The 25,968-nt window shown below is 37.1% G+C and overlaps 1 protein-coding gene across 1 annotated transcript in view; it reads left to right on the forward strand.

Moving 5' to 3' along the window:
* UNC5C (unc-5 netrin receptor C) overlaps window positions 1-25,968 on the forward strand; it is a 423,173-nt gene that overhangs the window by 306,894 nt on the left and 90,311 nt on the right. The window contains exons 5-6 of the mRNA XM_069094396.1: window positions 17,067-17,247; window positions 21,831-21,998. Coding sequence (XP_068950497.1) covers window positions 17,067-17,247; window positions 21,831-21,998 — 349 coding nt within the window. The remainder of the gene's footprint in view (window positions 1-17,066; window positions 17,248-21,830; window positions 21,999-25,968) is intronic.

Raw genomic sequence — 25,968 nt, forward strand, 5'->3', positions numbered from 1 at the left:
AAATTAAAAAAGGAAAAAGATGAAGGGTAACTTGGTAGGTTGAAGGATTACATGATTACTTTAGCGATGGATGTATTCTTTGTTTAATACTTCATTTGTTTGAAGAATATTCTTAAAGAACAGAAGCATTGTTAAACAGAAGTATAACTCTTGCCTATAGATTTATAGCTAAAAAGGACTTTAGTCCAAACCTTTCATTTTCTAGATAAGAAAACTGAGGCCCAGAGAGGTTAAGGGATTTGACAAGCAGAGAAATTATTAGTATTAAGGTCCTCTGAAGCCAAAACCAAAAAGTTACCATATCTTCTAGAAGAACAACTGTTGGACCTAAAGAGGCAAGAGATTGAGACTTAAAAAAAAAAAATATATTCCAGAGTGAATAAATATTCCAGTGTAAAGCACATAGTAGGTTCTCAAAAGATATTTAATTTTAAATTGCTGAATGATATTTAATACATCAAAATCATACAAATACTTTTATATGCAGAGAGAAAACACACACCTTCCATTCTTTCTGTATATTCAGTGTTATTTTCCCCTCTATCCCATTTCAAGCCAATGAATATCTAATGCATTCAATCTGCATATCTTTCAGCATCACAATGATCTGTTACTTTTTTCTCCACCATCAATGCACTTATCATTGTATTTTCATTGTTTCATTTTTTAAGGTACATGCTTTTATTGGATAAATTTAACACATTCAGTGATTAAGACTACTTAGAATATTAAGTTCTAAAAATATTTAAACCTTAAAAATTCTTTCCTAAATGCTGTTTCTACTAACCCTCAGTAGTTGTGTGTGGTCTTTGATTTTTTTTTTTACTACTTTATTTTAGCTTCTATTAAAGCCCTTTTATATCATATCCTTCAGTATCAATTCTCTTTTCTAATTGACAAAAGGTAAATATGGGTATATAACCATCTTTCTGAAAAGTCAACACTCAGAAGCAGAGTGGTAAAGTCTATCTTGAATTGCATATAGAATATAAACTTTTTGAGGAGCAGTTACTGATTCTTTGGGGGGTGCGGGATTGGGGGGATGGGTGTATCTTTAGTGCTTACCCCTGCAGCAGGTACTTTTTAAATGCTTGTTGAGTTGGATGAACATAAAACTTCTTAGCTTATATGGAAGTGAGAATGAAAGAAGAGGAGAGATAGACTTTTTGGTCAATCAACAAGCATTTTACTATGGGTCAGGCACTGTTATAGAGTGCTATATGGGTACAAAGAAAGGCAAAACCCCATTTCCTGCCCACAAGAAGCTTGCAGTCTAATAAAAAAAAACTTTGAAGAATTTCTTGATAATTTTTATATGACCTTTCCAACATATTCACAAATCCTGAACCTATCTGAAGCTTTGTTTGGGGTTAACATTTGCAATTGAACATGTCAAATGGAAAACATATGGCAACACTCCCATAAGTCTTTTTATTACCTTTGCAAGAAGGGAATTAACTTGAAGGTTTTTTCTGGTATTCCTCACATCTCACATCTCAGCCTACCTTGATAGAACACCTGTCCTCTTCATGTATTTTCATAGTGGTCATTGTCCATTTCTATTTATTGGTTACAAAAGAAATAGCAATGAGGAAAAAAATAGTCTTCAACTTTGTTCCTCCTCGATAGCGAGGCTGGACTAAATCCATTCTTCAAAACCATTGCTATCTCTCCTCCTTCTGAAGCCAAAGTAAAAAGAATGTAGGCATGCAAACAAGAGCCAAGACAAGTCACATTCTTGCTAGCTGACATTATATCCCTAGATAAGGGCAGGAAACACCTCTCCATCAGTTCCCCCAATCAGTTCTTTGACTATTCTTGTGAAAATAATTATGTGAAGAAACCAAGCATTGGTCACATGAGTGTAAAACCCTCAGGTTGAGAATGAGCATGCCAGTGGTATAACATGAACAGGGCTTACTGCCAGCTAGTTATCAGCAACTATGGTCTCTCTTGCCAGGTATATTTTACTACCACAGACCTTGGGTCTGACCACTGCCTTTGACACTTACTAACTTATGATCATAGTAAAAGTCCCATAGCCCCAATACCTTCCACTCTAAAATAGTGAAAATTATATTAGTCCTACGCACTTCAAAGGTGTTGTGAGAAAAGTGTTTTGCAAACATTGAAGGAGTATGTAAATATTAGCTATTATAATCATTACATAAATGTGAGTTATCATTATGAGGAAAGAGAATTCAGTATTTATGAGATAAACTCATTCCCGTGTAAACTTGAGATGAAGAACAAGACATTAAGAGAATAATTTATTCTCTCTCCTTTTAACAAATACTGACCAAAACCAGGCATACAAAAGCTCATTGATACTAGCTATGTTTCACAAGGAGAGATGAAAAATTAAAATATGCAAAAGAATAAATATTGGCTCTTAAATTATTTTATTTCATTTCTTCTATAATTATTTAAATTGTTAAGTGTAGGGTCATATAGCTGCTCTCCCTGTTACCAGGAAGGCTGAGGCTGGTGGATCTCTTGAGCATGGGAGTTCTGAGCTGCAGAAAGTCTAAAGCTGATTGAATGTCCCCAGTAAGTCCCAGTATAGTGATTCCCTGAGAGTAGGGGGAAGGTACCAGCTACCTAAGGAAGGTCAACTAGCCCAGGGCGGAAAAGGAGCAAGTCAAAACTCCTATGCCAATTACCACTTGGCTTATTTCCATGAGTGGCTGCTTCACTTCCAATCTGGGCAAGATAAGGAAACCCAATCTCAAAACAAACAAAAGAATTAAATAGAATTTCTTAAGTAAATCTCTATAATCTAGAGTCAAAGATCCAGATTCTATCCTTCACTCTAGTTGATATAACCACTTTACTTTTCATAGATACACTTCTTTAGTTTCTCTAGGAAATAAATGAATTGATTTAGTTACATACCTTACTTCCAGAATAGTAGAGTAATCTGCTGTGAATCTGCTCTGCTCACTTTTGCTTATGCCATATGCATAAGCATAATTTTAGTTTTATCAAAAATGTTGAAATCATATGGTGAGGGGTGGCTAGGTGGTGCAGTGAGTAGAGCACTGGCCCTGGAGTCAGGAGGACCTGGGTTTGGATCCAGCCTCAGACACTTAACACAAAAACTAGCTGTGTGACCTTGGGCAAGTCACTTAACCCCAATTACCCTCCAAAAAGCAAAAAAAGAGAGGGAGAAATAATATGGTGAGCCAGGAGGAAAAAAAAACTCAGAATGCAGAGTTTCACCTAATTGTCTTTTTTATATAGGTCAGAGAATGAAACATCAATGGATTTAGAATTAGTTAATATGGCATAAGAAACAAAACTAAATTTTAATCGAAAATGTGTGATTTGTCGCACCTTTAACAAGGGGATAATTGCCTCTCTAATTATAATTGAACTGTCTCTCATAGGAGTTTAATTGGAATAACAGGGAAGAGTGTACAACTTAGTGACCCAGTTGTGTTTAGAAACCTTCATCATATTTATCAACATTTGCATCTTTAATTAGCAAGTGGGAAAAATATGGGTGGAGTGCAAAGGAATAAATTATTTTGCTGACTCTAGGTAAACATGGAACAGATTCTTTTCAAATGATGCTGCCAGGGGATAAAAAGCTGGTAGCAGCAGCAGGAGACTTCCAAATATTTGGCATCAAGTGGTCACCTCCATCTAATTGATTATTAATACGACTGCTGTTTGCTTTGTGTCGAGGTGCTCCATGCTTTTTTGCTTTTATCTCTTAATTGGAACTCCAGGTGCCTGAATTTCCATGCAGGTGTATTGTCACAATGACAGCATTTTGTATGCTCTGAAGTCAAAAGTGGTTTTATGGAGAAACATAGAAAAGGTTGACATGAATACTGATTTGATCAGGGGGGTGATATGGGTGGGATACCACTTTTCATTTCCTACTACTCTCAGTTGGAATTTCTTACTGGAATGAGGAATTTTTAATTGTGAAATCATTGGTCCCATGGTTAAGTTTTGAGCATTTTCTTCCCTATTAGTTCTAGACCCATTATTACAAATATATCAAGAACTCCCAACATAGAAACTTCTACCCCTGCAGGTTGGTGTAATGGGAATCTGAATCTTCCCTGCCCCTTGGCCCCTTGACAGGCTCAAGTGAATCTGAGAACCTTCCCTGATTTGAAAATATACTCTGCCCCCTAATACGCTGAATGTGGTCACATGGAGCCTGTGGCAGGAGGCTTGTTTTTCAGGAACTCCCACACCTTGTTACTTTGTTATTGGGCAGTGGGTCAAGAGGGCTGTAACATTCTTTGACCCTGGAGAAGGCTATATGTACTCTGATGTGAGATTTTATTTTGGGGCTCACTTTGGGAAGAGTTGTGTGATTTGACCAGACAAGATTCTGGGCAGCCATTGAGCCCCCCAGCTTTGAAAACACAGATGTTGGTGCTTCCCTCTCTGGTAACTAACTAAGTATGGATGTAATGGTCAGACAGCTGGAAGCCCTGTCTGCTAAATTGTGTTTTTTTCTGTTGTAACTTCTGTTTGTATTCTCTGAAGTTCAGGATGCTGACTTTTTCCCCCGAACTAGGTAAATGATATAAGTTTGATTGATTAAAGGAAGATTTTTGACCCATTTTGAGTTGCTTTCCTTTAGAAAAGGAACCTGTACTAAGAACCTGTACTAGCAGCCATCCTGGGTATGCTAGGGTGCTTGCTGCTACAGTTGGCAACTTTTCTGTAACAGAGTCTCAGGCAGTTAACTAATTGTCAAATATTACCTGCCCAGTGCAATATCTTAAACCTTCTAATCTGTCTTCAGTGACAAGAGTCCCTTCCATCCACTGATACTCTCCTTGGACCTATTCCCTCTTGGTTAGTACTTTTCCGTCTCTTTTAAATCTTCCCATCCCAGGGATATTGAACCCATAACTGCCAATAATATCTCCACTTCCCAATCCCTGATGCCTTATCTCTCCTCATCCACTTCAATCCTACCCTCCCCCATCACACATAATAGCCCACTCTAGATCTACCTGCCTCTATAATTAACAATTATTCAGTTAACTAACTGTTGTCTGCCATGTAATATTCTTAGTGCTGGAAGTTAACACATTTCCTTTCATTTTAAACCTCTTCACCTCTTACTCTTTCCTTCTTCTAGCATTGACTGACTCCTGACTCCCCCTGACTCCTCACACATCTCATATTCACCCCCAACTCATTGGTCCCAGAATACTTCATGTTCCCTGGGACCACTTCCAGACTCTTCTACTGTTAGTACTTGGCACCCATTCCACTGTTGAAATTTACACTATCTAAATTGAACACTCAATCCAGATCCTACTCACTTTTATCTACAGACCCTCAGGACATTCTCCCTCCTTTCTCAATAAATTCAGTGCCAAGCTCAGAGCCTCCTTTATCCCAACACCCAATATCATATTTGGGGAGTCATCAGACATGCTGGTGTTTCCTAACTCCCCAATTTCTCAATCCATTCCACTCATATGAACTACTCCTTTTTCTACCACAAATACAAAAAGAGTGTTCAGTGTCGGGATGACCTGGGGTTCGAATCCAGGCTCCGACACTTAGCACCCACCCAGAAACACCTGGCCTTGTAACCTTGAGCAAGTTACTTAACCCTGATTGCTTTAAAAAAAGAATGTTGATACTTTTCCCTCACAAGTTCAATTACCCTGCAACTTATTTATTCCATCATAATCTATCTTTCTATCTCCTTCTTTGCCTCAGTATTCCTAAATCTGTTCTTCTTCACCACTGTTGTTTCCAATCCCTCCACCTATCAGTATTTTTCCAGGTCATCACTCCTGATTTGGAGATACTTTTCCCAAACCTGACTCTCTCATGAACCAGTGAATTCTAAATGATCTTCTACTTTTAAATGCCTTGTTGACTTAGCAGCTCATACAAATCCTGGATTGTTCCCACAATCTTCCTCCTTTGTTCCTTCTCATATGCTGCTGTACAGAACTGAAGGGGGTCATGAAACTATGCTGACAAGATCCAATACATATTTATGGGATCTAATCTCAATTGTGCCCTCACTATAGCAGGGCAACAATTACTTTGTTGTTTAGTCATTTTTCAGTCATGAAAAACTGACTCTACATTGACCCTATTTGGGGTTTTCTTGGCAAAGATACTGGCAGGGTTAAGTGACTGCCCAGGGTCACATTGCTAGGAAGTGTCTGAGACCAGAATTGAGCTCAAGAAAATGAGTCTTCCTTACTCCAGGCCTGGCACAGCCATTATACATCTCTCTGATTGATTTTTCCCCCCATAGCACAACAGTGACTATTGATATTCTCTTCTATCTTCATACCTTCCATGGCCTTTAACCCCACCTCTCTGCAAGAACCTTGCCTCATGCTTTACTGTGAAAATTGAGTCACCTACTGCAAACTCATCCCACTTCCCATCTTCTCACCTCATATCCCCCAGATATTAACCTTCCTTATCTACTCCTCCTCTCTGATGAAGAAGTGGTCATTCTCACTGAAACCAATTTTCCTATATGTGCCTTGATTCCATCCTCTCCTCTTTTCACCCGCAGACTGCCCCCACTATCTTTCTGATTTTCACTTTCATTCTGATCTTCAATCTCTATTTATCTATGCTTCCTTCCTTGTAGCCTACACATATGCCATGTCTCCTCCATTCTTAAAAATACTCACTTGAACCTTCCATCCACATTAGCTATCTTCTTCTGTTTCTCCTCCTGTTCTCTCAAGTTCTTGGAAAAACTCTTCTCTCCCCTAGTGCACTTACTTTTTCTCCCCTCGGTCTGTTCTAAACTTTCTGCAGTCTAGTTTTCAAATTCATTGCCCAACTGAAAATGCTCTGTCCAACATTTCCAGAGATCTTATTGCTGAATCTAATGGCCTTTCCTCAATACTAATCCTTCTTGACTCCTCTGTAGTATTTGGTACTCTTGACTACTTTTAACTCCTGGATATTTTCTCCAATCTAGATCCTCCTCCTATGAATCTGACTCTTTTATTCTTGTCATGCACTTCACTTGGCCTCTTAGAAGTCCTAGTTTCCTAAGTACCTGAAACCTCCTCCCCAACCACTAATGACCCCTTGATCAATGTATATTAAATTTATATATATACTGCTTCTCAAAAGTTTTAGTACAGTTTTTATCCTCCAACACAGTGAGAGCTCCAAGTGGGAAAAAGCTATTTCTTTTTTTTCCTATATCCTCAGACGCTAGAAAAATTATTGGCATATACAAGGTGCTTAATAAATGCATATTTTGGGGTGGCGAGGTGGGACAGTGAATTGAATACCAGCCCTGGAGTCAAGAGGACCTGAGTTCAAATCTGTCCTCAGACACTTAACACTTACTAGCCGTGTGACCTTGGGCAAGTCACTTAACCCCAATTGCCCTGAGCTCCACCCTCCAAAAAAGAAAAAAAAATTTAAATAAATGCATGTTTTGGCTAGTTTTCTATGTGTTTTATATAAATTTGCTCAGTGTGTGTCCCAAGAAACTATTAACTCCTTGGGGGCAGGAACTGTTCCTTTTTTTTGTCTTTATGTCTCCAGCACCCAACACTGCCTGGTACACAGCAGGCAATTAATAAATGCTTTTTGATTAAGAGGCAGCAGGGTATAGGAGATAGAGGAAATTGGTCTTAAAATCATGAAGAAATTGGTGCACTTTCAGGCCCTGACACATAGCGGCTATGTGACCTTAGACATGACATTGGATCTCTCCAAGGTGCTGATCTGAATTGATAAAGGGAAGTTTCCTCTACCTATGAAATCACAGCTATAAACAACAAGACTATACATATTCCCAGTACTTTACAGATATTAGGCATTTTAAAAAAAGGTTGTTGAGGTTAAATGATATTTTAAAATGAATGTTTATATCCTAATTGAATAACTTAATGCTTTGCAGTTGAAGTTGTGGGGTTTCAGGACAACTTAGTTCCCACAGTGTATAGGGATTTAGTTCTCCAAAGCAATGAACTTGGACATATGTGCAATTAAGGGAGTGTTGCCTCAGCAGGAAAACAAATCCGTTCTTTTGGCAGCTCAGACAAAACTAACAACAATCGAGCAAAATGTCATTGAAGTTTTCACTTGCCGTCTCATTCCCAACTTTTTTTTTTTACAATCTCCTGGAGATATAATTTCAAGCTGTTTAGAGACCATTATTTTTTAAAACTTAAAAATACATTTAATGTCACTTGTCATGAAAGAATCCCAGGATTCAATGGGTAGTGGTTGAAGTGAGAGTGTTTTTATATATGAAAAATCTAATAATGTTATTCACATCAGAATAGTTCTGCCTATTTCTGGAAGAGGTAGGAGAGAACTTAGCACAGCAGGACCCCAGAACATGGTCAGGAAGTCCCTCTTCTCCCTGGGTCATGATCTTTCTCATTGAATGTGACGCATTTTGACAAGTGTATTTTTGCTTTTTATCCTTTAAAAAGTCTGTATTTGCTTTTAAATCATTCTGAATGGGGTGTGCTCATTTTCATTCTCTAAAAAAAGAAATATGTAGGCAATGAAAAACCATTAAACCCCTCAAAATACACGTTGCCAGTTGATCAGAAACAAGATGACAAAAATGGTGCTAGAATGCTGAAGGTTGATTGAGATAGAGTCCAGGCACCATATACTGAGAGGCTGTCGGGTGAGCACATGACTCAATGAAATATATTAGCCATGAGTATCTTTTAGATCTGTCCAGTATGCATTGTTAAAAGACATCAAATGATTCAGGCTAGCTAATCCCTATAAATTCTATGGCTGTAGATCTTCTAGTTAATACTCCTAGTAGCTTGGCTTGGCTGCCTGTGCATTTGATAATTAGCTCACACCAGTTTTCCACATTTGTATACTTATTTGTTTGATTAATAAAGCCTCATCTAATTATTCTACCCTTTTACAGCCATGACCTTTGGGACACTTTTTTGCCCCACCATTGCTGTGCTCCATTCAAAGTATTCTGAATAGATGGAGACCAGTTTTGACTTTTCCTGCAGATTTTTCCTGGATTCACTTTTCATGTTGGGTGGCATGTGGCAGTTTCCCTCTGTTAATTAGAACAAATGTGCCAATTATGTTAATGTATCTCCCGATACCAATCAGTGAATAATTAGATACAACACATCTGTCTTTCGCAAGGGAATAGAATAGGGAAAAAGACAACTGCAAGGTGCCCTGTTCTACATTATTAGCATTTGGATTGTAAGTTGCTTGCCTGAGACAGTGATAGGACTGATACTCTGATGTGATGAGAGTTAGCTTTAGTAACAAAAGAGACCAAAGACAGAAAAATTATATCATGTGTGGTCATCAGCTTTTCTCCATTGCTCCCAACGAGAGAAAAAACAGAAAACTAAATGGCATTAGGAACTAATAACCTACTTTTATTGCCAGAGCAGCCTCAGTCATGGTTCTGCTAAAGAATTTAAATGCACTTATTTTTTCTTTTCTTCACATTGATCTATCAGTAAATTGGATTTACAGCTTGTTTAACATGTGGTGATCTATGGACAAAACAAACTTATCATCTAAAGACTCACTCAAAGCTTCTCAGGACAATTCCAGGAGCAGATGAGGAGGGAGGAGGGAGAGAGAGAATAAGCATTTATTAAACACCCACTATGTGCTAGGCACTGTGTTAAATACTTTACAGGCATTATCTCAGTAGATTCTCACAACAACCCTGTGAAGGGAGTACTGTTATTATCCATATTTTTCAGTTGAGGAAACTGAGGCAAATAGAGGTTTAAGTGGCTTGTCCAGGGTTATACAATTTCTTAAATCAGATATAAATTCAAATCTTGCTGACTCCTGGCCAGGGAACTGCCCCTAATGCTGAAATATCAGGCTAAGCTAAGACAGGACATGGGAATGGTAGATATTTTTCTTCTGTTCATATAGAGTTTTGATTTCTTTCCACCACATCTCTACATTCTGAGAGTTTTCCATTCCATGGATTTTGGAGGATATGGATGTTTGGTATGGTCATATCTCTCAAAAAAGTTATTCTTGAAATTTGTGAGGCAATGTTATATGCAGACAATGGTAGGCCTGTAGTCTGAATACTCTAGTTGCCCCTTCTCATGGCAGGTTAGTACATCTGGTCATCAAATTTCCAAGAGGTAACTATGAAGGGTTAGGTTATCTTTTCTCTAATCCCATCAGATTAAGCCTCCACAGGTAGTTCTCCCTAGTGTTAGGAGAAATGATCAGCATCCAAATACCATTTAACCAATTAGCACCAATTAGCTTTTACAAAGGGATATTTACTTTGAAGATAAAGCAGGAACAGATGTACAGATATTTTCCCCAATTCCTTGGAGTGATATTTTTCCTTATAGCACTTCAGTTTCTGGGAGAAGTTTCTATCTAGATAACACTGATCTCCCCAAGTTCACTTCTAGGTTCTCCCACATTAATTCACCTCTTAGCTGCCTCTAGCTTGGAGCTAGAAGGTCAATCCCAAAGGTTGAGTCTTGCTCATCAGAGCTTCTATGCTGCATTCATAATGATGGAGGCCCCATTCCCTTCACCTAAAACAGAAAAATAAATTCAGACATCAAAGAGTTCCATTTCATTATGCCCACATGGTTTCATAGGGAAGAAATCCTTAAGCAAGGAGATCATAACTTGGCTCTCTTATCAGGAACTGTGAGTGAGGTTCAACTACAAACAGAAAAGTCAAAATGATTGAGGCAAGAGAGAGACATGGAAGAGCCCACCAAGGTCTTCTGAATACCCCTGCAGCCAGACTCACATTCATAATACGGCTAGCAGAACAGAACCAGCTAAATACTTATCTAGACATACACAAGCCTCTCCAAGTCACTTCACATAAATGTCATCAAGATACTCCCAGAAGCAAGATGCCCTTCTTCATCCATGTGGAGACACACCATCAGGTATACTCTATGCATGCACCAGACCTCTACTATATCTCTAATAGTGTTCTGATTCTAGCACAGTTTAATGAATGGAGTCTAAAGGATACCTCAGGGTTCATACTTGTAGTGTGGGGATTTGTTCTCTGTTAGTTTATGAAGAATAATGAGATTCTGGCGTATTATTCTGCTTATTATTATTTCATCCTAGGTATTATACATTAACTCTTTTTTGCCTGTTGACATGTCAAATAATTTCTATGGTTTCCTTGCAAAATCTACAAGACCACCAGCCCTGGAGTCAGAAGGACCTGAATTCAAATCCGGCCTCAGACACTTGACACACTAGCCGTGTGACTTTGAGCAAGTCACTTAAGCCCAATTGCCCTCCAAAAAAAAAAAAGCAAAAAACAAGTTTAACCTGTTGTGTCCAACCCTTAATTACAACGACATTTATATAAATGGCTATTATCTTTTCTCCATCTTTGTTGAGGATTTTTAAACATAGATAAAATCATATATATTGGGCTTAAATTTAAATTTGAGAGTTTTCCCAAAAGGATAGTGATTAAACTCTTGATTGAACTCTTAATGGCTTTCTGGCCATCTCCATCCCTTCTTTTTCTCTGATAACTTCATTTGCAGCTAATAGTTTAGTATTGGGAAAAAAATACACTACAGAGCAAAGCTATAAGATCACACAGCACCAAGACCCCCTGAGTCCTTTCTATTCCATATTTCTACTAAATCATACATCATCTTATATTTTTGGAGGGGAGAAGGCAGGGCAATTGGGGTTGTGACTTGCCCAAGGTCACACAGCTAGTATTAAGTGTCTGAGGCCAGATTTGAACTCAGGTCCTTCTGACTCCAGGGCCAGTACTCTATTCACTGCACCACCTAGCCACCCACATCATATTTTTTTTTAGAAATTTAGTTTATTGGAAACAAAGTAGATGTGTGGTTGTTGTCCTTCATTCTTGAAGATGTGTATTGATTAGAGAATGGATAAACAATCTGTTTACATGGATTTTATGTCATATTACTTTACTGTAAGAAGTGATAGATCTAAAGGACACACAGAAGCACAGAAAGACTTAAATGAACTGATGATAAAGTCAAATAATCAGAACCAGGAAAACAATATACACAAAAACAATATACACAGAACCAGGAAAACAATATACACTATCTACATCCAAAAATGTAAATGGAAAAATCATTATAAAAAATAAAACTGAATTTTTGTGTCTGATTATAATGACCTGTAGAGACCCCCAAAAAGAAAGGGGAAATTGGAACATTACATATACTGTCAGACTTGGTTGATGTGTTAGTTACTTTTGCTGTTTTGCTTTCCCCCTTTCTTCTTTTGTTACAAAGGATGCTTATCTGGCATAATGCATGTGGTCTTACTTGACCTAAATAGACAGAAAAGATCAGGAAATGAGACAGGGAGAACACAGTTAGAGATATTTCTAAGGGAAAGTCATTCATTTTTACCAGTGTTAGCAAATCATCAAAATTCTGTAGGCAGGCAGCACCTCCACATTGTCCCCAGCTGTTATCCATACCCACTCTATGAGATAATGAGAATTGTAGTAAGTATCTAAATGAGCCCAGCTGCAATTTGTGTTTGTCAAATATTTGTAGCCATTTTAGAAAACATACTTCCGATTTGGCAGTACCCAAGCTATACTTTGCCAATACACTTTTCTTGTTACTTTTCACCCTATGTGTGTTCTAAGAGAAATTTAAATTGTATATTCCTGATTCATTTTCATTCATTTCATAGTAGTGTTGCTATTGATATCCAATAAATTCCCCTGGGTTTTTTCATTTACCTTCTTTGCTACAAGCTAGATCTTATGTTCTTCCAGGAACCAAGGCAATCTAAATTTCACAGTTTGAGATCACTTTGAAATTCAGAAGTCAAAATGGACACCACCAGCCAAGTTCCTATTAGATTGCGTTTATATTTATTTTCTAACAAAGTAGCATCTTTGTGTACTTCTCTGTGTAATGTTTTGCATTCCAACTATGCAAACTTTATGTCCCTAACCTATTGATTATAGTCACTTTGACTTTTCCTGTGATGAAAGATTCATTTCTATGGCTAATTGTGGTTGTTAACAAGTTGAAAAACATCAGTTATCTATTTCCAACAAAAAAAAATAAATAAATTCACAGGAAGCCTGCCATAAGCTCCCTATCTAACCCAATATGAAGGGATTTCATCATTCCACCCCATCCATAACTGTAGAAGGTGGCAGTCACCAGGAACCAAAATCCCTAATTTAAGATACCCATTCAGTAATCATTAATCCCTAACTCCTCCAGAAGTGATAGAAGGGAACAGAAAGGACTCAGGTAGTAAAACCATATCCCAGCTTCAATATCTCCCTATAGGACTGAAGGAAGAAGATGGAGCTTGGCTTGGCTTCATGTCTCATTAGACCTCAATTTCTAGATCCTTTGACCCCTTGACTCAGACAATAAGCATCCCAATCTAAGAACAGGGCCAGAGATCTGAAAATGCTTCTCATCTGCCCCTCCCAGGACTTTGGAAGGGGTCAAGAAGAGGATTTACCTACCTTTGAGTTTCTATATAGAGCTAGGGGAGGGAGTAGGACACAGGTTGGACAACTTCATATAAGGCTGCAGAACAGGACAGGGGCCTACACATGGTTTACCATCTTAAATCAGGACTGTGCCAAGGGAGAGCACCCTACTCAACAATGGAGATGAGGGTACTGTGCAGAACCTAGGATTGTAGGTTCAGTTGCTTCATCCAGGGCCATGATCACTGTGGCTACTTGAAACTCTCTACATCCACCCTAGATCCATAAGTGAAGCTTGTGTGGAAAGACTAGAGAAATTAACATGGAAGAAAACTCATAATATGATACCAAAAAGTTATGGGCTGAAATAGCCCTGTAATGAAATCCCAAAGAAGAAAACACTGCAATCATTGCCAGTAGAATCCATTAAAAAAAATGGATTCCCCATAAGAACTACAAGGTCAACTAACTAAATGACAAAAAAGTTTAAAAAAGAGTTAGAAAATGAAATTAATCTAAAAAAAAGAAAATGAAATTAAAGCTTTGTGGAAAAACATTGAAGAGAAAAGAGCTTAGTCTACATGCCAAAAAAACATTACTTAAGAGTAAAAAGTGAAACAGAGAATGCAGCACAGAACTCTCTAACTCAGTGATACAGTAACAAATGATAGAGAAAAGTCAAAGCACACTCATTAAAAAAATTCACAGAGAAAAAAATTTAAGAATAATTGATTCCTTAAAAACTATAATAAAAAACCCTCAAATATCATTTGTGAAGGAATCAGAAAATAAAACATTTTGGACCTACCAGAATGAGAGAGCTAGGTGAAAATAGAATGCATACATCACAACTTAAAAAAAAAATTAACACACTCCGAAATGTTATCATCAAACTTCAGAATTTCATGTGAAAAGAAGAAAAAATCTTTCAGTCAACCTTATAAAAGAGATTCTATAGCAAGGGATCATAATCAGATTAGCACAAGATAATAAGTAGACAGAAGAAAAGAAAGGAAAGCTTGGAATATAACAATCTCCAACCAAGAATAATTTATCCTGCAAAACTGAGCATAATTCTAAAATGTACAACATAATTCCCAAGACATCACCATAAGTCCTTTTACCTACAAAATTTCCTTCTCCCCAGAGATATAATCTGAAATGTTCTATGGAGCTCATTGATTAACCCCAGCTACAACAGCTGTCTAATGACTGCCCCAGGAGAGTTGGTGAAATACCTAATACTTCTAATGGCCCCCAGGGTACCTCCTTTGTTACCAGGGAGCAAGGGGGGAAATGATCTTATTTTAGATGTGAAAGAATTGCACTCAATATATTTAAAGATTAGGAAACTTGATTAACATTATGATGTCATACCTTCTGCCTAACCTTGATGCTAGCCAATGAAAATTTGAAGAGGATTTTTTTTAAGCATAAGAAGTTGTGACATGCTGGAAATGCATTCCAGAAGGGATCCAAAGATATTTGAAAGATTTAATCCATTTTCTTCTTTCTGGAAAAATTCAAATATGTGATTCAAGTCAGATTAGCATCAATCTTCTTCCAGCTATTATAGTTTAATATTCTCATCTTGTTCTGTCTGTGTTTGCAATTGTTCAGCTACCTTTTTGTCATAAATTAAAACTTACTTTCTGCAGATAGCATTACTGATATTGTTTAGTATGACAGGGAGACATTCTTTCTCTTTGCAATAGAATTCTGCTAGTGGAAAAAATATACCACAAGAATATAATTTTGTTATTATCAATCTGTGAGCTCTTGTAAGATTCTAGACCTTGCACACACCTTGGTTTTTTAAGTGTTAATTCTGAGTTTTAAAAAAAATCCTCAATGAAAATTTATAATTCTGTTCAAGAAGAAAGTTCCTTTCTACCAACAATTGTGTTTTTCCCTCCTCTTCCCCCCACCCTAATATCAGCAATCCTATCCCTTGTGCATCTTGGGCTTCCTTCCATTAAATAAAAAGTTTAAATGAATACATTTCTCATGAGATGGCCTGTGGATCATGTGTTATGGTGCCTTGAAACCAGGGCATGCTACAGTATATCATTTTTTTGTCTTTGTTATTAATACACACTGGCTTTGCATACATTTTTATTATTATTTTTAAAGTCATTAAAAATGCATACTTTGCATACATTTTGCATAATACATACCACCTTTGTTAAGAAAGTTAAACAGTGCCAGGTAGGCATAAATAAAAGCCAACTCTCAATTATCTGAGTGGATTTTCAGTTTTGTAGAAAATAAACTTAAACTCACCTTCTCCTCTTTCCAGAGGAAAGGTGACTAGAAAAGATAGGTACTGAAATAGTGATTATCTGGTTATTTTCTACATCTTATGCTTAACTCTGAAATCTGACTGAATGAGTCAGTCTGTGTTTGAAGACTAATTAACAAATGATTTCTAGGATTAGACATTGCTTGAGGTAGTCAGCACTAATATCACCTTTAATTAAAGAACATATTAAGAATTAAGGAATAAGTATGCATTTGAAACGTCAATCAAGGCATAGACCTGCTTCTACCCAAATTTTTGCCTCAAGTGCCTGTTTGTTCCTATTTTACAAGTTATTTATCAAATCTGTGTCTGAGGAATGTCATCATAGAGTCCCTAGTTAAGTTAGATGCTCAAGATGTGCTACATCAAACTTACTGACAGATTTGCTGAAGAATTTTCAGACCTCCTCTGGAGTCTGAACTGCTTCTGACCATCTAGGAAATGGCACCAGTATTGATCTCCTATCACTGAAAGGTTTCCCTACCATCTTTGAACCCTTAAAACAAATCAGAAAATGTTAAGGTGCCTGATTTCCCTGACTAAATAAGAGGGGAAAAGATGCCACTTCAATGACTAGAAAGTGATTCTGCTTGGTAAAGGATAACACAGTAAGAAATTTTTTTAATAAACTGACATAGTTTCCTCTGATACTCTATAGGGTTCAAGATTAAAATGGTTTTCTCTTTAAAAAAAAATCTAACTTTTGAGTATGAATGACAGATGAGCTGAGCAATATGGTGGTAGGGTTAGGTAGGTTGATTTTTCAAAATTTTTTTCTTAAATGATTCCTTAAGCACATTCTTCCAAATAAAATCATTTTCAAGGTAATTTAATCCATATGTTTCAACTTGACAAACTTAAATCATCCACATTTTGTTCTATTAAATCTACATGGAATCTGAGATGATTTTGAGCTCTTTGTTTTCTTTTGTATCCCTATTTTCTTTTCTGAAATAAAGCAAGTAAGTTGCCAGGAGTAAACAAATCAAATGCCAAATGGTTTGAGTTCTTTTAAATGCTTAACCTATTATTTTTGATTGGGTTCTGAAACTGGCAATACGTGTTATCCCATCACTACCTGTGGAGGAAAATGAAAACAATTTGAACACTGTATTTCCCAATTGGTTCATTGACATTTGAGTGCAATATGGTACAGACAGAATCAGCATGTTTGGCAGGTGAATGATACTTGGTATGACCTCACTAAGTTATTTTCCCCCAATTTGCATATTGTGGTAAAGAGACATTTTATTGCTCATCATGAAGTAACAGAAAGAGAAAAAATGTTCAAGGTTTCAAAAGTGAGGACTTATTTAATATTTTTATGTACCACAGGTGGAGTGGTTGAAAAATGAAGAGATAATTGATCCTGTTGAAGATCGGAACTTTTATATTACCATTGACCACAACCTGATTATAAAGCAGGCTCGCCTCTCAGATACTGCAAATTACACATGTGTTGCCAAAAACATTGTCGCCAAGAGGAAAAGCACTACAGCAACTGTTATAGTTTATGGTGAGCTTTTTTGTCTTACCAAAGTTGGGGGAATCCCAGTCCAGTTTGGGTTAAGTCAAAGATTCTTGTCTGCATCATCACTCTAATGAAATACCTCCATACAGCCCCTGATCAACTCCCTAAGAGCCCTCTACCTTCATATTCTCCCCCTGACAAGTTATACTTGGAATGCTTCTCAGGTAATGTAGTTGAATTGGGAAATCCCAATATACTATCAAATAGCATATGCTCAGTTGACTACAATCCAACCATATGCCTGGTCTCAAAGCCTGGCCATTGGACACACCAGATTATATTACAACAGCCCTAAGGATAGAAACCAAGGTGTTTAAAGATACCTCATGGATTTTCTGTGGACCTGAACCATTCTCAAAGGTTCAAAGAAACCTAAAGCATCCTAATGTATGCTAATTTGGCCTCCTCAGAGAATTTACACATTTCTCAGAGGACTGGGACCATATATTATATTTCTTTGTATCCCCAACAATGCTTTGTACATAGCAGATATTCAAATGCTTAGTGATTGGTTGATAGAGTGATTCAGAGGATGCATGAGAAACTGTCAAGGTACTTTGAATTCATTGAGGAACACAGAAATAGCTAGAGTTTAGAATGCCACTAGAAAGGCCTTTACATTACTGTTTTTGACATATGGATTGCAGCCCTTGTTGAAAGAGTTCATACTTCATGTCTTCAGGAATCTGATTTCATGGATGTGGGTTTCCATCAATGCAAATTTCAGCCCTTCTGCATCTTAGTTAATGAGGCACTGAGACTGAAAATTTATTCATCCTTTTAATGATCTTTTTTTCTCTCAACTTGTCTGGGTTGGTCCTCAGAGAAGAGGTTCTGATCCACCACCAGACTGACCCACACCTTTCCAATTTGGTAGGATCTGCTAGACTAGGTGCTCTGCTGGCATAAGATCCCAGGATCTTGCCATGGAGGAAGCATCAAAGACAGACTTCAAAGAAAGAAATGTGTCTCTCTAGATGTCCATCTTCCTTTAGGGGACTGATAGCCATGATCTTGAATCAAGATAATAATGTGATTATAGTTTGATTGCTACCATATTGTAAGTTCATGACTATTCAGTTGATTTAGTCTCTTTGCAACAGAAAGTTCCACAAGGACTGAAGCTAAAAGGATTCGGCATAAAAAGTTTTTTTGTTTTGTTTTTTTCCAAACTATCATTTTAGTGATACGTTGTTGTTGAGTTGTGTTCAATTCTTCAAGACCCCATTTGGGATTTTCTTGGCAAAGATACTGAAGGTGTTCACCATTTCCTCTTCCAGCTCATTTTACAGATGGGGAAACTGAGGCAAACAGGGTTAAGTGACTTGCCCAGTAAGTGTCTGAGGCCGGACTTGAACTCACAATGATGTGTCTTCCTATCCTCAGATTCAGCACTCTATCCACTACACTGCCTAGTTGTCCCTTAGTGATGAGACAGACTATGAAAAGAATTTTAAAATTCTGTGATGACTCTAAACATTAATTTGCTAGTCTACGGGTGATGTCTTATTGTAATTAATTACCCTTCTTGTATCACAATGGGGATATTTCTTGCTCTGTGTCTGCTGTAAACCAATTCAATGAGTTCCTTAGCAGAAAGTAGAAAGCAAAGAAGAAAGAAGTCATGGTCACAATGTCTATAAAGCATAAATAAAATATGATCGTTGGACCTAGATGCATTTCATCAATTTAATGTAGAATCAAGTTTCTCTCTTCAGTAGTATAGTATTTATACAGTACTCAAACATCTAGCATATATTATATACTCTGTTCAAAAATGTTGTGAACACAAGTGACTGAATGGTTTTAAATTGTGAATTACAATTCAGATTTAAAGCAATTTAAATGCCAACTTGCTGAGATTCTTAAACAGGAAATCTGACCTGAGGCTAGTGGGTGAAGGTAACATTTGAATATTCCAGGACTTGGTTAAGTAGCCTTGGGGAAAACAAACTGACAGCTTTCCCTATGAGCTATCAATATGCCCTGCCCTATACTCTCTCTTTACTCAGGTTGTCAGAGATTAAAAAGAACAGGAAGGAACCATGATAAAATATTCTAAGAACAAGCATATAAAAATATTTCTTGCTATAAGTTTGTTAAATGAATTTCTGGTACATTTGAGATTCATGAAATGACAAATATGGGACATCTGCCTTACATTAACTACTAGGGACCGCTCTCATTAATGACTAATAAATCTAGAAGGTACAAGTAAGATTTTGAGAACCCTCTTATATAAGTAGTGAAATATTTCAAAAAAGTTCTAGGAAGAATTCTTTAGAAATGAAGAGTACACTATAAGTATGTGCATTTATCAGAATGCAGATAAATTACTAGTTAATCCACATGCTATACTTAGCTTACATGCCTTCAGTTATAATAGGCTTCCCATTTTGACTTAATTGGCCATTAATTCATTCAACCAGCTAGTCACCATGGTGGAAAAATAAGTCGAACCCGTTATTTTGACTAAATTAACTTGTATAACTGAACTGAATCAAAATCATTAATATATTTGAATGTGTGCACAGTTTGAAAGATAATTAATGGTCTGTCATTGAAATATGATAGATTTTTTTTCATATTGACTTCATAGTCTTTGCATAATCATGTAGAGGAATTGTTTCCATGACAACATTTTAAGTACATCTCAAGGACTCTAAATCATCATATTATAATGGAATAGAACAATCAACTAGGAGCTACAGCAATTACATTCTTGTCTTAATCCTGACACTTAATAGATATCACCTTGGAAAAGTCACTTAACTTGAATGGCTCTAAGCTTCCTTATGAGGCACTGGGGTGATACTATTGAGGTTTAGGGCTGCTGGGACCCTGAAATAGCGAATCGCAGGTCCTACCTAGAATGAATTCAACCCAAGCCTTCTTTGGTTTTCTTAGAACACTAGTCAGGGTGGGTGTGATTCTATAATTCCACCATATTAGCTAGACTCCTAAGGAATCTGAGCCCTTTAATGGAGGTGAGATGGAAGGAGTGATGATTTGGGTGAGGCCATGTGAAGACAATGAAAGGCAGTTAATTAACTGGGAAGGGCAACTACCCCAGGCAAATGCTGGGGAACTGGGCCATGTGGAAAAGTCCAGGGCTTTTCCTTTTTAGCGCCCAGATTTTAAAGTTATGGTCTTTTGCTTTTAAGGATTCAAATCCCATCCCCATCAGTGTCATGGTGTACAGATTACTGGGCCTGGAGTCTGTAAGACTTATGTATAAATCTGGCCTCAGATACCTACTAGCTGTGTGACCCTAGGCATGGAACTTAACTTCTGTCTGTCTCAGTTTCCTCAACTGGAAAACAGGGCTAGATAGTAGGGTTGTTATTAAGATCAAATGAAATGACATTTGTAAAGTGGGGCAGCCTGGGTGACACAGTGTATAGAACATTGACTTGCAACCAGGAAGACTAATCATCCTGAGTTCAAATCCAGTCTTGGATACTTACAGCTGTGTGATCATGAGCAAGTCACTTAACCCTGTTTGCCTCAGTTTCTCATCTATAAAATGAGCTGGAGGAGGAAATTGAGAACCACTACAGTACCTTTGCCAAGAAATCTCCAAATAGGATCACAGAGAGTCGGACATGACTGAAACAACTGAAAGACAACAACAAAATTTGTAAAGCATCTAGTACAGTGCTGGCCATGAAGCAGGTGCTAAATAAATACTTATTCCTTGGGGCAGCTAGGTGGTACAGTGAATAGAGCACTGGGCCTGGAGTCAGGGGGACCTGAGTTCAAATCCGACCTCAAACACTTGACACACTTACTAGCCATGTGACTTTGAGCAAGTCTCAACCCCAATTGCCCTCCAAAAAGCAAAAAAAAAAAAATTTTGATAAAAATAAATAAATGCTTGTTCCTCCCTCCCCCCACTCCCATAAATTGTGGTATGGCATTTAGAAAGTTCAAGAGATATAGTTTCTGGGTAATTTGATCATTTCATAATAAGGTTAGCGTGTTTATTAATAAAAAGAGGTCAGTGTCACTCTCAAATTCCAAAGACCTTTCATGGTGGTAGACTTGGAAGAGTAGGTGTTCCTGAGGCTAGTAATAAACCCTGCTCAATTAACAATTAATAACAGAATGACTATTATGATGAGAGATTGGGCTATATTCCAAGGAAGGTCTTAGTCAGAGGTATGTGTCTTGGATCACCCAAGTCTTGGTCAAAGAAACTTATCAATTTCCATATCACCTTCTGACAAAAGGGAGAATTCACATTCTCCAAGACCTGTCCTGTAAATACAATAAGCAGGGATCTTCCCATTAGCCCAAATTTAAAATTCCTTTTACTGTCTTTGAAAAAGATTACCCACACTGGTTGATTTCTAGATGAGGACGTAGAAAAGGGAAAAACCTTGGTCCTGATTCAATAATTAGTTATTAATACAAGAGAGAAATAATCATTTCTCTTAGTGGTGTTAGATTAGATGATCACTCTGGATTTGTCCAATTTTAAAATTTCTAACTAGACTGTGTCAGATATGGGTGTAGGGTTTTTAGATGTGTGTATAATGCAGTGTTTATTTTCACCCTCATTTTAGTGAACGGTGGCTGGTCCACCTGGACTGAATGGTCTGTGTGTAACAGTCGATGTGGACGAGGTTATCAGAAACGTACAAGAACATGCACCAACCCAGCACCACTCAATGGTGGTGCCTTTTGTGAAGGACAAAGTGTTCAGAAAATATCCTGTACAACATTGTGCCCAGGTCAGTAAATCAGGTTTCCATATTTTCCTACCAACCCTCTAGGCCTTACAGTGATAGAAGTGAGTGCAGTCTGCTTAGGCTCAAGTCTAACAATGATGATATTTACTGCATGTCTTGGAGGAGTTGGTGGGAGGCGGGGGCGGGAGGGGTTAAAAAAGTCACCCACATTTTGACTATTTGAGGGCACTCTTGGAATAACTGACCTGAATTTGTGAAATATTTAAAAACCATCTTTCCGTAATTCTTATCGTGTTGATAATTCAAGCATTGGATAAAAGGACTATTCAACTGTCACACAAATATGTAAAATTGTATGCAAACAGGAGATCCAAAATCAGTTAATTTCATCCTTCCACAGCATTCCACAAAGCTTAAGTCAAGATGAATGTTTTGTAATACAAAAGTTTTGAGAAGCATCAAAAACTGAAAGTGTTAAGAATAAAAGTCCTTGGTCCTCAAAAAGCTGTCAAAGTAAATCAGAGCATAAATTTAGAAAATGATTTGGAAGGAATCATGCATAACTGTAATGTCAACTTTTAGGCAAGGCAACTAGAAATTTGGGGCATAAATTAAGGAAACAGAGAATGATTTGTGACAATTGGGTAATGAATTTTGCAAATACCAAACAGCCTACTTTTAATTAACTATACATATGAAGTGTTTAGTTTATAGATTATCTGCAGCAATGTCTAATCCCAAGATTGCTTCTTTGCCACCTAGCTCATTTCTAATCTATCTCCTTCTTGTGTTCAAGGGATGAAAACATTTAATATTAACCTAAAGCAAACACATCTAAGATGCATGCGTACTATGAATAGAGTATGCATGTAATACATGCCAAAGCAAAATCTAAATGATTTTAGAATAATTCAAACCACTACAGTACTACATTAATGTGAATAAATTGAGAATTAATTATACAACCAACTCAATTATTTAGGAGCGGATTATCCAGTTTGTACATTTACAGGCGCCTTGTTTTCCTTTCTTCCTTATTTCCCATTTCTCTTGTTAATTTCACTGCTAGGCAGGATCTCTTCCTTCAGATATCACTTATAGATGGGAGTCACTGAAACCAACATTTATCACCTTCACAGATTCCTGAGCCTCTAAGCAATCACATCCCACAATGAAACATTTGGTTATTTTGCTATATGATACTCCATTGTCTGTAAACTAGACTTTTTTTTTATCACATAGTAACTTCAATTTTTTTCATGCGCTGTCCTATGCATGTTATGATTTTCACAATAACAAATATAAGTAAATGAACTTGTAAAATATATATAATCTATACAGACAGAGTGCAGTTTTAAGCTTTAATCATCAGAGGCATAAATGTTACAAACACAGGAACATTTAAAAGGTCTTTAAGGTATTAATGGGTATTAAAATTCAATTCAACCACTATTTCGTGCTTTATGTCCTTCTGGATGATTTTTGAACTTTGTAAAAACTTTCCTCAGCTGTGGCTCAATGACTAAAAGGATTGTATTTGTAATCTTCCCATTAATATTATCCAAAGAATGAGGTTTGGATGCATTAAGTAACAGGTTTGACCCTGCAAGAAGTCTAATGGAGATAGATCAGGGGACCAAAGTGATCAACCTAGCCATTATTCTGAGAAAGTATCATCTGGAAACTGTCATACACATAATGCATGTGTCACCTTTTTTTAAATTTAAATTAAGATATGTAATCTTACAAAATTCATAAAACTAAGTATAAAATAAATTTAAATAAACATTTAAGGGATTCTTTTTATTTTTTGGAAATTTTAGGGATTTATAAATCTGAAGTTATTAAAGCTTAAAACTTCATTAAGATTTTGGAAACACTATATATTTCAATTTTGCAGATATATAAGAGATATTTCATTCGTACTTAGCATTCCTAATTTTCTGATCATCTGTGGTTTGTGTTAAGTCTAGGCTAGCATAATATTTTTTTTAAAAACTCATTTTTTTATGGCACTCATGTCACAACAACCTTACAGTGTAATAACAATATTATAAAGACAACAGCAATCCTCAAAAGGTATATAGTGCCTTAAAGTTGGGCAAAGCATTTTATTTACATTGTCTCACTCGTACCTCACAACAACCCTTCAAACCAGAATTATTATCCCCATTTTATGCATATGGAAACTTAAGGTTGAGTGAATTATTCATGTTCATATAGCCAAATATGAACCTGTATCTTCCTGATTTCCCCAAAATTATGAGTACCACAATCCCCATTTCACAAATGAGGGTGCCACAAATCACCATGGCCAACCATTGTACCATGCTGTCTTTCAACTTCATCCACTTTATGTATAATTATTGTTGGGAATTTCCAGCTATTTTGAATGATTCCATCAATCAATAAGCAATTGAAGTATGTACTATATTCCAGGCACTGTATTAAGTACTAGATATAAAAAATATAAAAGAAAGACAATTCCTGACCTTAAAGAGGGATATGCTAATAGATGGATAATAAAACAGAAGAGGAAGTGGTGGTCAGGTTTTGGCACAGGAAATGTGAATGGAGCTATTGGGGCAGTAGACTGAAAAGCTCTTTGGGAATAAGGTGGTTAAGTACAGACCAAAACCTGTTATCCTGGGGGTTATGTAGATTGGATGTAAAGCCTGGTCTCTGTGGACTAGATATATTTGGTTAGGTGTATTTGTATTCATTGATCAATCAGGACAGCCCAGTCCCAGTATGGAGTCCCAGAACTGAGTGTATTAATGCTCCTTCTGTAAGGCTGACCTCTGTAGGTGTAGGGTCAGGAGAGTCACTGTTTCTGGTGCAGAGAAGACAGTAGTGAAAGAGCAGATAGCAAGATGCCCAGGCTGAGCAGGCCCTGGTGGAATCAAACCTAATTAACCTATATTAGCTTTATAGCAACTTCAATGGACCAATCAATCAATGCTGAGATTCATAGTAAGACTGCAAGAGAATTGACTACACAAGAGACTTAAAATTTTCAAATGAAACAAGAGTTATTACACAGGAGCAGGGGTTACTCATTAGTCTTTTATTCTTTTAGAGGGAGTCAAAGTAAGCTCAAAATTAACATCTATGCATCATTTCAGGTCCTTCAATAGGCCCATTAATAACAAGAATAGGAACAGACTCATAGTAATTGAATTTAAGAGTGTGTTATGGTGGATAAAAACCCTAAATATAGAATCAGAGGACCTAGTTCAAATCCCCTCTGACACTTACTACCCATGTGACTTTGCCCAAGTCACCTACTTTCTAAGCTTCAAAAGTTTTCTCAGATATAAAACTAGGGGGTTGGACTAGATGGCCTCCAAGGTCCCTTCCAGATCCTATGGTCTGAATACTCCACTCCTTGAGTGACTTAAGATCCCTTGGGACAGAGTGGGTTTTATATACCAAGAGTGGGAGGGTTAGATGGAAAAATCCTGAGTGCCCCCTTGACCTCCCTGGGTACAATTTTACCATACACCTCAAAAGAAGAAAGAGATCTTGAAAGAATTGCCCCAACTTCAGCAATTAAGACCAAAAGTATATATCATACTAAATAAGCAAAAAAACAAAAACGAGATGCAAAGAGAGGAGTAAATAGGTCTGAATGAAGGAATTTCAAGAAAAATTGAACACTAGGGAGAGAAAGGGCTTGAGTGGGAGGCACCCCTAGAGATGAGCTGAAAAGGAAGCTAGGGATCCTAAGAGTCTGAAGTGGTCTTGACGTGCATTGCAGACATGACTGACCATCTGTGCAGTGGCACAGGGAAAAGATGGAAGATCTGATACAGGGAACAGCCATAGACCAATTCAAAATGGAGAATAATTGGGGAGGAATAATATTCCCATTCTATAAGTCCAGAAAGGATGAAGGACTTGTAGCAGGAGGCATATGGCTTTATTTTATTTCTTGAAGGTGGCTGAAGGAATCAAGGGTACCTAATTCCTTGTAAGCAGCAACTGAAGAAAACCAAAAACGCAAAGCATG

This window comes from Petaurus breviceps, unplaced genomic scaffold (genome assembly GCF_028583685.1).
Source record: "Petaurus breviceps papuanus isolate PSGF00001 unplaced genomic scaffold, PetGlider_PUasm1.0 126, whole genome shotgun sequence".
In the NCBI taxonomy this organism is placed as follows: domain Eukaryota; kingdom Metazoa; phylum Chordata; class Mammalia; order Diprotodontia; family Petauridae; genus Petaurus; species Petaurus breviceps.